Here is a 13,479-nt window from a genome sequence, read left to right as displayed (position 1 = left end):
AGATATCTGTACACTGACTGGTGTCTCTCAGTCCCTCTCTCTCAGGGAGATATCTGTACACTGACTGGTGTCTCTCAGTCCCCTCTCTCTCTCTCGCAGGGAGATATCTGTACACTGACTGGTGTCTCTCAGTCCCTCTCTCTCTCAGGGAGATATCTGTACACTGACTGGTGTCTCTCAGTCCCTCTCTCTCTCAGGGAGATATCTGTACACTGACTGGTGTCTCTCAGTCCCTCCCACACCCTCAGGGAGATATCTGTACACTGACTGGTATCTCTCAGTTCCCTCTCTCTCTCAGGGAGATATCTGTACACTGACTGGTGTCTCTCAGTCCCTCTCTCTCCCTCAGGGAGATATCTGTACACTGACTGGTGTCTCTCAGTCCCTCCCACTCCCTCAGGGAGATATCTGTACACTGACTGATGTCTCTCAGTCCTCTCTCTCTCTCAGGGAGATATCTGTACACTGACTGGTGTCTCTCAGTCCCTTTCTCTCACAGGGAGATATCTGTACACTAACTGGTGTCTCTCAGTCCCTTCCACTCCCTCAGGGAGATATCTGTACACTGACTGGTATCTCTCAGTTCCCTCTCTCTCTCAGGGAGATATCTGTACACTGACTGGTGTCTCTCAGTCCCCTCTATCTCAGGGAGATATCTGTACACTGACTGATGTCTCTCAGTCCCTCTCTCTCCCTCAGGGAGATATCTGTACACTGACTGGTGTCTCTCAGTCCCTCCCACTCCCTCAGGGAGATATCTGTACACTGACTGATGTCTCTCAGTCCTCTCTCTCTCTCAGGGAGATATCTGTACACTGACTGGTGTCTCTCAGTCCCTTTCTCTCACAGGGAGATATCTGTACACTAACTGGTGTCTCTCAGTCCCTCTCTCTCTCAGGGAGATATCTGTACACTGACTGGAGTCTCTTAGTCCCCTCTCTCTCTCAGGGAGATATCTGTACACTGACTGGTGTCTCTCAGTCCCCTCTCTCTCTCAGGGAGATATCTGTACACTGACTGGTGCCTCTCAGTCTCCTCTCGCTCAGGGAGATCTCTCTCTCTCTCTCTCTCTCTCAGGGAGATATCTGCACACTGACTGGTGTCTCTCAGTCCCTCTCTCTCTCAGGGAGATATCTGTACACTGACTGGTGTCTCTCAGTCCCTCTCTCGCTCAGGGAGATATCTGTACATTGACTGGTGTCTCTCAGTCCCTCTCTCTCTCAGGGAGATATCTGTACACTGACTAGTGTCTCTCAGTCCCCTCTCTCTCTCAGGGAGATATCTGTACACTGACTGGTTTCTCTCAGTCCCCTCTCTCTCGCAGGGAGATATCTGTACACTGACTGGTGCCTCTCAGTCTCCTCTCGCTCAGGGAGATCTCTCTCTCTCTCTCTCAGGGAGATATCTGTACACTGACTGGTGTCTCTCAGTCCCTCCCACTCCCTCAGGGAAATATCTGTACACTGACTGGTATCTCTCAGTTCCCTCTCTCTCTCAGGGAGATATCTGTACACTGACTGATGTCTCTCAGTCCCTCTCTCTCCCTCAGGGAGATATCTGTACACTGACTGGTGTCTCTCAGTCCCTCCCACTCCCTCAGGGAGATATCTGTACACTGACTGGTGTCTCTCAGTTCCCTCTCTCTCTCTCAGGGAGATATCTGTACACTGACGAGTGTCTCTCAGTCCCCTCTATCTCAGGGAGATATCTGTACACTGACTGGTGTCTCTCAGTCCCTCCCTCTCCCTCAGGGAGATATCTGTACACTGACTGATGTCTCTCAGTCCCTCTCTCTCCCTCAGGGAGATATCTGTACACTGACTGGTGTCTCTCAGTCCCTCCCACTCCCTCAGGGAGATTTCTGTACACTGACTGGTGTCTCTCAGTCCTCTCTCTCTCTCAGGGAGATATCTGTACACTGACTGGTGTCTCTCAGTCCCTCTGTCTCACAGGGAGATATCTGTACACTAACTGGTGTATCTCAGTCCCTCTCTCTCTCAGGGAGATATCTGTACACTGACTGGTGTCTCTCAGTCCCCTCTCTCTCTCTCTCAGGGAGATATCTGTACACTGACTGATGTCTCTCAGTCCCTCTCTCTCCCTCAGGGAGATATCTGTACACTGACTGGTGTCTCTCAGTCCCCTCTCTCTCTCAGGGAGATATCTGTACACTGACTGGTGCCTCTCAGTCTCCTCTCGCTCAGGGAGATCTCTCTCTCTCTCTCTCAGGGAGATATCTGTACACTTACTGGTGTCTCTCAGTCCTCTCACTCACACTCTCACTCTCACGGAGATATTTGTACAGTGACCGGTGTCTCTCAGTCCCTCCCTCTCCCTCAGGGAGATATCTGTACACTGAGTGGTGTCTCTCAGTCCCTCTCTCTCCCTCAGGGAGATATCTGTACACTGACTGGTGTCTCTCAGTCCCTCCCTCTCCCTCAGGGAGATATCTGTACACTGACTGGTGTCTCTCAGTCCCTCTCTCTCTCTCTCTCTCTCTCAGGGAGATATCTGTACACTGACTGGTGTCTCTCAGTCCCCCTCTCTCAGTGACATATCTGTACACTGACTGGTGTCTCTCAGTCCCCCTCTCTCTCTCAGTGACATATCTGTACACTGACTGGTGTCTCTAAGTCCCTCTCTCTCTCAGGGAGATATCTGTACACTGACTGGTGTCTCTTAGTCCCCTCTCTCTCGGGGAGATATCTGTACACTGACCGGTGTCTCTCAGTCCCTCCCTCTCCCTCAGGGAGATATCTGTACACTGACTGGTGTCTCTCAGTCCCTCCCTCTCCCTCAGGGAGATTTCTGTACACTGACTGGTGTCTCTCAGTCCCTCTCTCACTCTCTCTCTCAGGGAGATATCTGTACACTGACTGGTGTCTCTCAGTCCCCCTCTCTCTCTCAGTGACATATCTGTACACTGACTGGTGTCTCTAAGTCCCTCTCTCTCTCAGGGAGATATCTGTACACTGACTGGCGTCTCTTAGTCCTCTCTCTCTCTCTCTCTCTCTCTCAGGGAGATATCTGTACACTGACCGGTGTCTCTCAGTCTCCTCTCTCTCTCTCTCTCTCAGCGAGATATCTGTACACTGACTGGTGTCTCTCAGTCCCCTCTCTCTCTCAGGGAGATATCTGTACACTGACTGGCGTCTCTTAGTCCCCTCTCTCTCGGGGAGATATCTGTACACTGACTGGTATCTCTCAGTTCCCTCTCTCTCTCAGGGAGATATCTGTACACTGACTGGTATCTCTCAGTTCCCTCTCTCTCTCTCAGGGAGATATCTGTACACTGACTGGTGTCTCTCAGTCCTCTCTCTCTATCTCAGGGAGGTATCTGTACACTGACTGGTGCCTCTCAGTCTTCTCTCGCTCAGGGAGATATCTGTACACTTACTGGTGTCTCTCAGTCCTCTCTCTCTCTCTCTCTCTCTCTCTCTTAGGGAGATATCTGTACACTGACCGGTGTCTCTCAGTCTCCTCTCTCTCTCTCTCTCTCTCTCTCTCAGCGAGATATCTGTACACTGACTGGTGTCTCTCAGTCCCCTCTCTCTCTCAGGGAGATATCTGTACACTGACTGGTGCCTCTCAGTCTCCTCTCGCTCAGGGAGATCTCTCTCTCTCTCTCTCTCTCTCAGGGAGCTATCTGTACACTGACTGGTGTCTCTCAGTCTCCTCTCGCTCAGGGAGATCTCTCTCTCTCTCTCTCTCTCTCAGGGAGCTATCTGTACACTGACTGGTGTCTCTCAGTCCCCTCTATCTCAGGGAGATATCTGTACACTGACTGATGTCTCTCAGTCCCTCTCTCTCCCTCAGGGAGATATCTGTACACTGACTGGTGTCTCTCAGTCCCTCCCACTCCCTCAGGGAGATATCTACACTGACTGATGTCTCTCAGTCCTCTCTCTCTCTCAGGGAGATATCTGTACACTGACTGGTGTCTCTCAGTCCCTTTCTCTCACAAGGAGATATCTGTACACTAACTGGTGTCTCTCAGTCCCTCTCTCTCTCAGGGAGATATCTGTACACTGACTGGAGTCTCTTAGTCCCCTCTCTCTCTCGGGGAGATATCTGTCCACTGACTGGTGTCTCTCAGTCCCCTGTCTCTCTCAGGGAGATATCTGTACACTGACTGCTGCCTCTCAGTCTCCTCTCGCTCAGGGAGATCTCTCTCTCTCTCTCTCTCTCTCTCTCAGGGAGATATCTGTACACTGACTGGTGTCCCTCAGTCCCTCTCTCTCTCAGGGAGATATCTGTACACTGACTGGTGTCTCTCAGTCCCTCTCACGCTCAGGGAGATATCTGTACACTGACTGGTGTCTCTCAGTCCCCTCTCTCTCGCAGGGAGATATCTGTACACTGACTGGTGCCTCTCAGTCTCCTCTCGCTCAGGGAGATCTCTCTCTCTCTCTCTCTCTCTCTCAGGGAGATATCTGTACACTGACTGGTGTCTCTCAGTCCCTCCCACTCCCTCAGGGAGATATCTGTACACTGACTGGTATCTCTCCGTTCCCTCTCTCTCTCAGGGAGATGTCTGTACACTGACTGGTATCTCTCAGTTCCCTCTCTCTCTCAGGGAGATATCTGTACACTGACTGGTGTCTCTCAGTCCTCTCTCTCTATCTCAGGGAGGTATCTGTACACTGACTGGTGCCTCTCAGTCTTCTCTCGCTCAGGGAGATATCTGTACACTGACTGGTGTCTCTCAGTCCCCTCTCTCTCTCAGGGAGATATCTGTACACTGACTGGTGTCTCTCAGTCCCCTCTCTCTCGCAGGGAGATATCTGTACACTGACTGGTGCCTCTCAGTCTCCTCTCGCTCAGGGAGATCTCTCTCTCTCTCTCTCTCTCTCAGGGAGATATCTGTACACTGACTGGTGTCTCTCAGTCCCTCCCACTCCCTCAGGGAGATATCTGTACACTGACTGGTATCTCTCCGTTCCCTCTCTCTCTCAGGGAGATGTCTGTACACTGACTGGTATCTCTCAGTTCCCTCTCTCTCTCAGGGAGATATCTGTACACTGACTGGTGTCTCTCAGTCCTCTCTCTCTCTCTCAGGGAGATATCTGTACACTGACCGGTGTCTCTCAGTCTCCTCTCTCTCTCTCTCTCTCTCTCTCAGCGAGATATCTGTACACTGACTGGTGTCTCTCAGTCCCCCTCTCTCTCTCAGTGAGATATCTGTACACTGACTGGTGTCTCTAAGTCCCTCTCTCTCTGAGGGAGATATCTGTACACTGACTGGTGTCTCTCAGTCCCTCTCTCTCTCTCTCAGGGAGATATCTGTACACTGACTGGTGTCTCTCAGTCTCCTCTCGCTCAGGGAGATATCTGTACACTGACCGGTGTCTCTCAGTCTCCTCTCTCTCTCTCTCTCAGTGAGATATCTGTACACTGACCGGTGTCTCTCAGTCTCCTCTCTCTCTCTCTCAGGGAGATATCTGTGCACTGACTGGTGTCTCACAGTCCCCTCTCTCTCTCAGGGAGATATCTGTACACTGACTGATGTCTTTCAGTCCCTCTCTCTCTCTCTCTCTCAGGGAGATATCTGTACACTGACCGGTGTCTCTCAGTCCTCTCTCTCTCTCTCTCTCAGGGAGATATCTGTACACTGACCGGTGTCTCTCAGTCTCCTCTCTCTCTCTCTCTCTCTCAGGGAGATATCTGTACACTTACTGGTGTCTCTCAGTCCTCTCTCTCTCTCAGGGAGATATCTGTACACTGACTGGTGTCTCTCAGTTCCCTCTCTCTCTCAGGGAGATATCTGTACACTGACTGGTGTCTCTCAGTCCCTCTCTCTCTCAGGGAGATATCTGTACACTTACTGGTGTCTCTCAGTCCTCTCTCTCTCTCAGGGAGATATCTGTACACTGACTGGTGTCTCTCAGTCCCTCTCTCTCTCACGGAGATATCTGTACACTGACCGGTGTCTCTCAGTCTCCTCTCTCTCTCTATCTCTCTCAGTGAGATATCTGTACACTGACTGGTGTCTTTCAGTCCCCCTCTCTCTCTCTCTCTCAGGGAGATATCTGTACACTGACTGGTGTCTCTCAGTCCCCTCTCTCTCAGGGAGATATCTGTACACTTACTGGTGTCTCTCAGTCCTCTCTCTCTCTCTCAGGGAGATATCTGTACACTGACTGGTGTCTCTCAGTTCCCTCTCTCTCTCAGGGAGATATCTGTACACTGACTGGTGTCTCTCAGTCCCTCTCTCTCTCAGGGAGATATCTGTACACTGACTGGTGTCTCTCAGTCCCCTGTCTCTCAGGGAGATATGTGTACACTGACTGGTGTCTCTCAGTCCCCTCTCTCTCTCTCTCAGGGAGATATCTGTACACTCAATCTATCTCTCATGCAGAGATATCTGTGCAATGAATCATGTCAACCCTTCTCGCAGAGAATGATATCTACTCTCACTAATCAATTCTGCCCTGAGCATGATGAGTGGAGACAACTTAGTAGAGAGATCTTAACTCTGAATTTCTCGTTACGGCTGTTTCTGTCCTGGAAGTATTTAACGGCGACTGGATAGATAAAGGGGCAGTGGTGGAGGGGATATATTTGGCTTTTCAGAAGGCTTCCAATAAACTATCGCTCATTCAGCAACTTAATACATAGGAGCCCGCAGTGTTGGTGAAGATTCGCTAACTAATAGAAGACAGACAGTTGAGAAAAGAGGGGCGTTTTCAGGAACATGCTGCACTTTGACGAAGAGATAAGCTAAATATGATTGAAGATTCGATTCCCTACAGTGTGGAAACAGGCCCTTCGGCCCAACCAGTCCACACTGACCCTCTGAAGAGTAACCCACCCAGACCCATTTACCTCTGACTAATGCACCTCAACACTATGGGGTAATTTAGCATGGCCAATCCACCCTGACCTGCACATCCCTGAACAGTATGGGTAATTTAGCATGGCCAATCCACCCTAACCTGCACATCCCTGAACACTATGGGTAATTTAGCATGGCCAATCCACCCTAACCTACACATCCCTGAACACTATGGTGTAATTTAGCATGGCCAATCCACCCTAACCTGCACATCCCTGAACACTATGGGGTAATTTAGCATGGTCAATCCACCCTAACCTGCACATCCCTGAACACTATGGTGTAATTTAGCATGGCCAATCCACCCTAACCTCCATGTTCCTGAACACTATGGGGTAATTTAGCATGGCCAATCCACCCTAACCTCCATGTTCCTGAACACTATGGGGTAATTTAGCATGGCCAATCCACCCTAACCTACACATCCCTGAACACTATGGGGTAATTTAGCATGGTCAATCCACCCTAACCTACACATCCCTGAGCACTATGGGTAATTTAGCATGGCCAATCCACCCTAACCTGCACATCCCTGAACACTATGGGGTAATTTAGCATGGCCAATCCACCCTAACCTACACATCCCTGAACACTATGGGTAATTTAACATGGCCAATCCACCCTAACCTACACATCCCTGAACACTATGGGGTAATTTAGCATGGCCAATCCACCCAAACCTACACATCCCTGAACACTATGGGTAATTTAGCATGGCCAATCCACCCTAACCTCCATGTTCCTGAACACTATGGATAATTTAGCATGGCCAATCCACCCTAACCTACACATCCCTGAACACTATGGGGTAATTTAGCATGGCCAATCCACCCTAACCTGCACATCCCTGAACACTATGGGGTAATTTAGCATGGCCAATCCACCCTAACCTCCATGTTCCTGAACACTATGGATAATTTAGCATGGCCAATCCACCCTAACCTACACATCCCTGAACACTATGGGGTAATTTAGCATGGCCAATCCACCCTAACCTACACATACCTGAACACTATGGGGTAATTTAGCATGGCCAATCCACCCTAACCTACACATCCCTGAACACTATGGGTAATGCAATATGAAAGATAATGCAATATGAAAGTAGGGAGGTTCTGCTACAACTGTACAAGGCATAAATCAGAACACAGCCGGGATACTGAGAGTAGTTTTGGGCTCCTCATCTGAGGACTGGAGGCACTTCAGTAAAGGCTCACTCGGCCGATACCAGCAACGGAGGGTCTGCTTTATGAGGAGAGGTTCGGTAGCTTAGGCGTGGACACATTCCTCAGGACAGTAGATCTAACCTTATTGAAACACACAGGATTTTGAGAGGAGTTGACAGGGTACCTGGGAAGAAGTTGTTTCCCCGTGTGGGGAATTATGACCAGAGGATAAGACCAAGATGAGGAGGAATCTCTTCTCTCGCTGGAGAGTGAACCTGAGCCTCTTTTACCGCAGAAAGGTGTCAAGGTGATAAGTGTATATCTCAGCTTTAAATACAGATCAGTAAGGGAATCACGGCAGGATCATCAGGACAGCCACAATCTCATTGAATGGTACAGCAAGTTTGATGGGCTGAATGGCCCACGTCTGCTGTTACATCTTACAGACTTATGAACACTGCAGAGAGATCTTTACTCTGTATCAAAACGCACGCCACACCTGTTCTTTGAGTATGAAACATGGGCAATAACGAGGAAAATTTACTCTGCTTTGAAACCCTGTTAAATTTTCTTCCACCTGTTGGATGTTCTGTCATTGGTTTATGCTTGACTTCCAATGAAATGTGACTTTGCTTACATTTCAGCCACTGCATCTCAGACACACCAGATCCATCCCATCCTCATTTTTGGAATGTTGCTGTTCATGTGTTTACTGTGATGACAGAGCACAGATCCAGGTAAAACAATTCCTAAACTTGGCATCTTAAGCCCCAGGAATGTGTAGCAACTGGGAGGTTTCGTACGAATCCAGGTTATCTCACAGACTCGGCCAACCAATCAGAGCCCCAAGGATAACACCCGTTACCCATACCGAAACTGAACTCTCACCCAATCCCCTTCCACCCAAAACTGAGCTCACACCCAATCCCCTTCCCCCTGAAACTGAGCTCACACCCAATCCCCTTCCCCCCGAAACAGAGCTCACACCCAATCCCCTTCCCCCTGAAATAGAGCTGACACCCAATCCCCTTCCCCCCCGAAACAGAGCTCACACCCAATCCCCTTCCCCCCAAAACAGAGCTCACACCCAATCCCCTTCCCCCGAAACTGAGCTCACACCCAATCCCCTTCCCCCGAAACTGAGCTCACACCCAATTCCCTTCCCCCTGAAACTGAGCTCACACCCAATCCCCTTACCCTCCTGAAAATGAGCTCCTCCCCATTCCCCTTCCCGCTGAAACGCAGCTCACACCCAATCCCTTCCCCCCGCCGAGTCCGAGTTCACACCCAATCCCATTCCCTCCGAAACTGAACTCACACCCAATCCCCCTCCACCCGAAACTGAGCTCACACCCATTCCCCTTCCCACCGAAACTGAGCTCACACCCATTCCCCTTCCCACCGAAACTGAGCTCACACCCAATCCCCTTCCGCCCGAAACTGAGCTCACACCCAATCCCCTTCCCCCCCCCCCCCCCCCCCGCGAGACTGAGCTCACACCAAATCCCCTTCCCCCGGAAATTGAGCTCACACCCAATACCCTTCCCCCGGAAACTCAGCTCACACCCAATCCCCTTCCCCATGAAACTGAGCTCACAACCAAACCCCTTCCCCTGAGACTGAGCTCACACCCAATCCCCTTCCCCCACAAAACTGAGCTCACACCAAATCCCCTTCCCCCCGGAACTGAGCTCACACCAAATCCCCTTCCCCCCGGAACTGAGCTCACACCCAATCCCCTTCCCCCCGAAACTGAGCTCACACCCAATCCCCTTCCCCCCGAAATTGAGCTTACACCCAATGCCCTTCCCCCCCGAAACTGAGCTCACACCCAATCCCCTTTTGCTCCGAAACTTAGAACTGACTAATGAATCTTCGATTTATAGAGATGTGCAGCATTGAAACAATCACCAGCATAATAGACTGTACACCCCCAGTAAATCCCCTCCCACTGCCCCATCTACACTCTCCCCTATCACAGTCTGTACACCCCCATTCAATCCCCCTCCCACTGCCCCATCTCCACTCTCCCCCATCACAGTCTGTACACCCCCATTCAATCCCCTCCCACTGCCCCATCTACACTCTCCCCTATCACAGTCTGTACACCCCCATTCAATCCCCCTCCCACTGCCCCATCTACACTCTCCCCCATCACAGTCTGTACACTCCCATTCAATCCCCCTCCCACTGCCCCATCTACACTCTCCCCCATCACAGTCTGTCCACTCCCATTCAATCCCCTTCCCACTGCTCCATCTACACTCTCCCCATCACAGTCTGTACACCCCCATTCAATCCCCCTCCCACTGCCCCATCTACACTCTCCCCCATCACAGTCTGTACACCCCCATTCAATCCCCCCTCCCACTGCCCCATCTACACTCTCCCCTCTCACAGACTGTACACCCCCATTCAATCCCCCTCCCACTGCCCTATCTACACTCTCCCCTATCACAGTCTGTACACCCCCATTCAGTCCCCCTCCCACTGCCCCATCTACACTCTCCCCCATCACAGTCTGTACACCCCCATTCAATCCCCCTTCCACTGCCCCATCTACACTCTCCCCCATCACAGTCTGTACATCCCCATTCAATCCCCCTTCCACTGCCCCATCTACACTCTCCCCCATCACAGTCTGTATACCCCCATTCAATCCCCCTCCCACTGCCCCATCTACACTCTCCCCCATCACAGTCTGTACACCCCCATTCAATCCCCCCTCCCACTGCCCCATCTACACTCTCCCCCATCACAGTCTGTACACCCCCATTCACTCCCCCTCCCACTGCCCCATCTACACTCTCCCCCATCACAGTCTGTACAACCTCATTCAATCCCCCTCCCACTGCCCCATCTACACTCTCCCCCATCACAGTCTGTACACCCCTATTCAATCCCCCTCCCACTGCCCCATCTACACTCTCCCCCATCACAGTCTGTACACCCCCATTCAATCCCCCCTCCCACTGTCCCATCTACACTCTCCCCCATCACAGTCTGTACACCCCCCATTCAATCCCCCTCCCACTGCCCCATCTACACTCTCCCCCATCACAGTCTGTATACCCCCATTCAATCCCCCTCCCACTGCCCCATCTACACTCTCCCCCATCACAGTCTGTACAACCTCATTCAATCCCCCTCCCACTGCCCCATCTACACTCTCCCCCATCACAGTCTGTACACCCCCATTCAATCCCCCTCCCACTGCCCCATCTACACTCTCCCCTATCACAGTCTGTACACCCCCATTCAATCCCCCTCCCACTGCCCCATCTACACTCTCCCCCATCACAGTCTGTACACCCCTATTCAATCCCCCTCCCACTGCCCCATCTACACTCTCCCCCATCACAGTCTGTACACCCCCATTCAATCCCCCCTCCCACTGTCCCATCTACACTCTCCCCCATCACAGTCTGTACACCCCCCATTCAATCCCCCTCCCACTGCCCCATCTACACTCTCCCCCATCACAGTCTGTACACCCCCATTCAATCCCCCCGTCCCACTGCCCCATCTACAGTCTCCCCCATCACAGTCTGTACACCCCCATTCAATCCCCCCTCCCACTGCCCCATCTACAGTCTCCCCCATCACAGTCTGTACTCCCCCATTCAATCCCCCTCCCACTGCCCCATCTACACTCTCCCCCATCACAGTCTGTACACCCCCATTCAATCCCCCTCCCACTGCCCCATCTACACTCTCCCCATCACAGTCTGTACACCCCCATTCAATCCCCCCTCCCACTGCCCCATCTACACTCTCCCCCATCACAGTCTGTACATCCCCATTCAATCTCCCTCCCACTGCCCCATCTACACTCTCCCCCATCACAGTCTGTACATCCCCATTCAATCTCCCTCCCACTGCCCCGTCTACACTCTCCCCTCTCACAGACTGTACACCCCCATTCAATCCCCCTCCCACTGCCCCATCTACACTCTTCCCCCATCACAGTCTGTACACCCCCATTCAATCTCTCTCCCACTGCCCCACCTACACTCTCCCCCCCACTGCCCCATCTACACTCTCCTCCATCACAGTCTGTACACCCCCAGTCAATCCCCAGTGTATTAGATGTGGAAATCACTTTCGCGCAGCTTTAATGCTCGTCCCTAATTAAGAGTCATTCACATTGATCTCGATCTGGTGTCCCATTGTGGCCATGTGTGAGGACAGCATTATTCCATTCCTAATGGGCTTGACCAGTCTGGGCCCTTGTTTATGACAATTGGCAATGATTACCATTCGATTGCACTTGTGTTAGATTTTTTTTTATAATTCAAATTTCTCCACCTGCCAGGGTGGGATTTGAGTTCACGTCTCCAGAACATTGGCTTGAGTCTGTGGGTTTCCTAGTCTCATGATTCCCTGTCCCCTTGCTGGCTATGTAAATGTCGCAAAATCTTTCTGATTCCAAGTGTTTATTTGAGAGGCATCTCAGTTTCTCATTTTGCATGTTTTCTGTGTTCCCTTTGCAGGATGATCCCGTTCTGGCCTCGATCCCAGTCAAGGCCAACAGTCATCATCCAACTGATGGTTGAAAGTGGGCCTTCATCGCCAGTCCACGGTCGGAGATCCCCCCCTTTATTCAGAAGCCTGACGGATCTGGGCTGGTGGGACAATCACTGAACTTCTTCCTGCCCCATGTCGTTTCCTCACATTGTCACCCTCTGTCGCCCCATGGTCCAATTTCAAATTGATGTCCTGCTGTTTCCACTGCGCTCAATCGTGACTCACACCCCCACCCTCACTGACCAACCGTAGTTGCCCCTGTGTGGTACTGGTCCTCACAGAGACAAAGCAAGATTCCAGGCTTGCATGCTGTGCTCCCCATCCCTGTCTGTAACTCTCCCTCACAGTCCTATTCTGCAGTGCTACTCACTTCACATCCCCCCCCCAACCCCACAAGTTCATGACATTATAATAAATAAGGCCCCCCCACCACTGGAACCTGCGTTCACAGCACGAGGGGAGGGGAATGTCCAAACTGCATTAGGGTCAAGAGGTTAATGTGATGAGACTGGCCTGGGGACATCATGAGTCGGGTAAGAGTTTGCAGTGCGATGCTGGTAGCTCAGCGTAGCATAACAGTTCGGAGATGTAAATAAAATGTTCACAGATGCTTAAAAGTTGCCAAATGTTCAGCCTGTTGATTTCAGCGACACAGCGACAACAGCCAACCGTCCCATCATCCCATCCCTCCTGCTCCCCTGTGACTGCTATTTCATTCGTTGTTGCTGCTGAGTTCTGAACATTTCTCAAGTCAGTACCGGGACCCGGGTGAGGTGAGGCCTCCCACAGTTAGGGGGAATGGGTTGAGGCGTCCCACAATTTGAAAGGACGAGGAGTCCTAATTTGTGGACAGTCAGGAGTCCAAAGGTTCGGGACGAGAATTGGCCAAGGAGACAAACAGTTTAGATTAGATTAGATTCCCCACAGTGTGCAAACCGGCCCTTCAGCCCA

General features: G+C 51.4%; 1 protein-coding gene across 1 annotated transcript in view; it reads left to right on the top strand.

The window, feature by feature from the left end:
- The window catches only part of LOC148138280 (uncharacterized), a 33,506-nt gene extending 20,364 nt beyond the window's left edge, over positions 1–13,142 (top strand). Inside the window, exons 2-3 of the mRNA XM_087981594.1 lie at positions 8,646–8,738; positions 12,495–13,142. Coding sequence (XP_087837720.1) covers positions 8,646–8,738; positions 12,495–12,645 — 244 coding nt within the window. The 3' untranslated portion in view covers positions 12,646–13,142. The remainder of the gene's footprint in view (positions 1–8,645; positions 8,739–12,494) is intronic.
- Positions 13,143–13,479: the final 337 nt, after the last annotated feature.

This window comes from Chiloscyllium plagiosum, unplaced genomic scaffold, assembly GCF_037043375.1.
Source record: "Chiloscyllium plagiosum isolate Xiang-an unplaced genomic scaffold, Cpla_swu_hap1 HiC_scaffold_40, whole genome shotgun sequence".
Lineage (NCBI taxonomy): Eukaryota > Metazoa > Chordata > Chondrichthyes > Orectolobiformes > Hemiscylliidae > Chiloscyllium > Chiloscyllium plagiosum.
The sequence above is the reverse complement of the archived record's forward strand: the minus strand, read 5'-3'. Positions and strand labels throughout refer to the sequence as shown.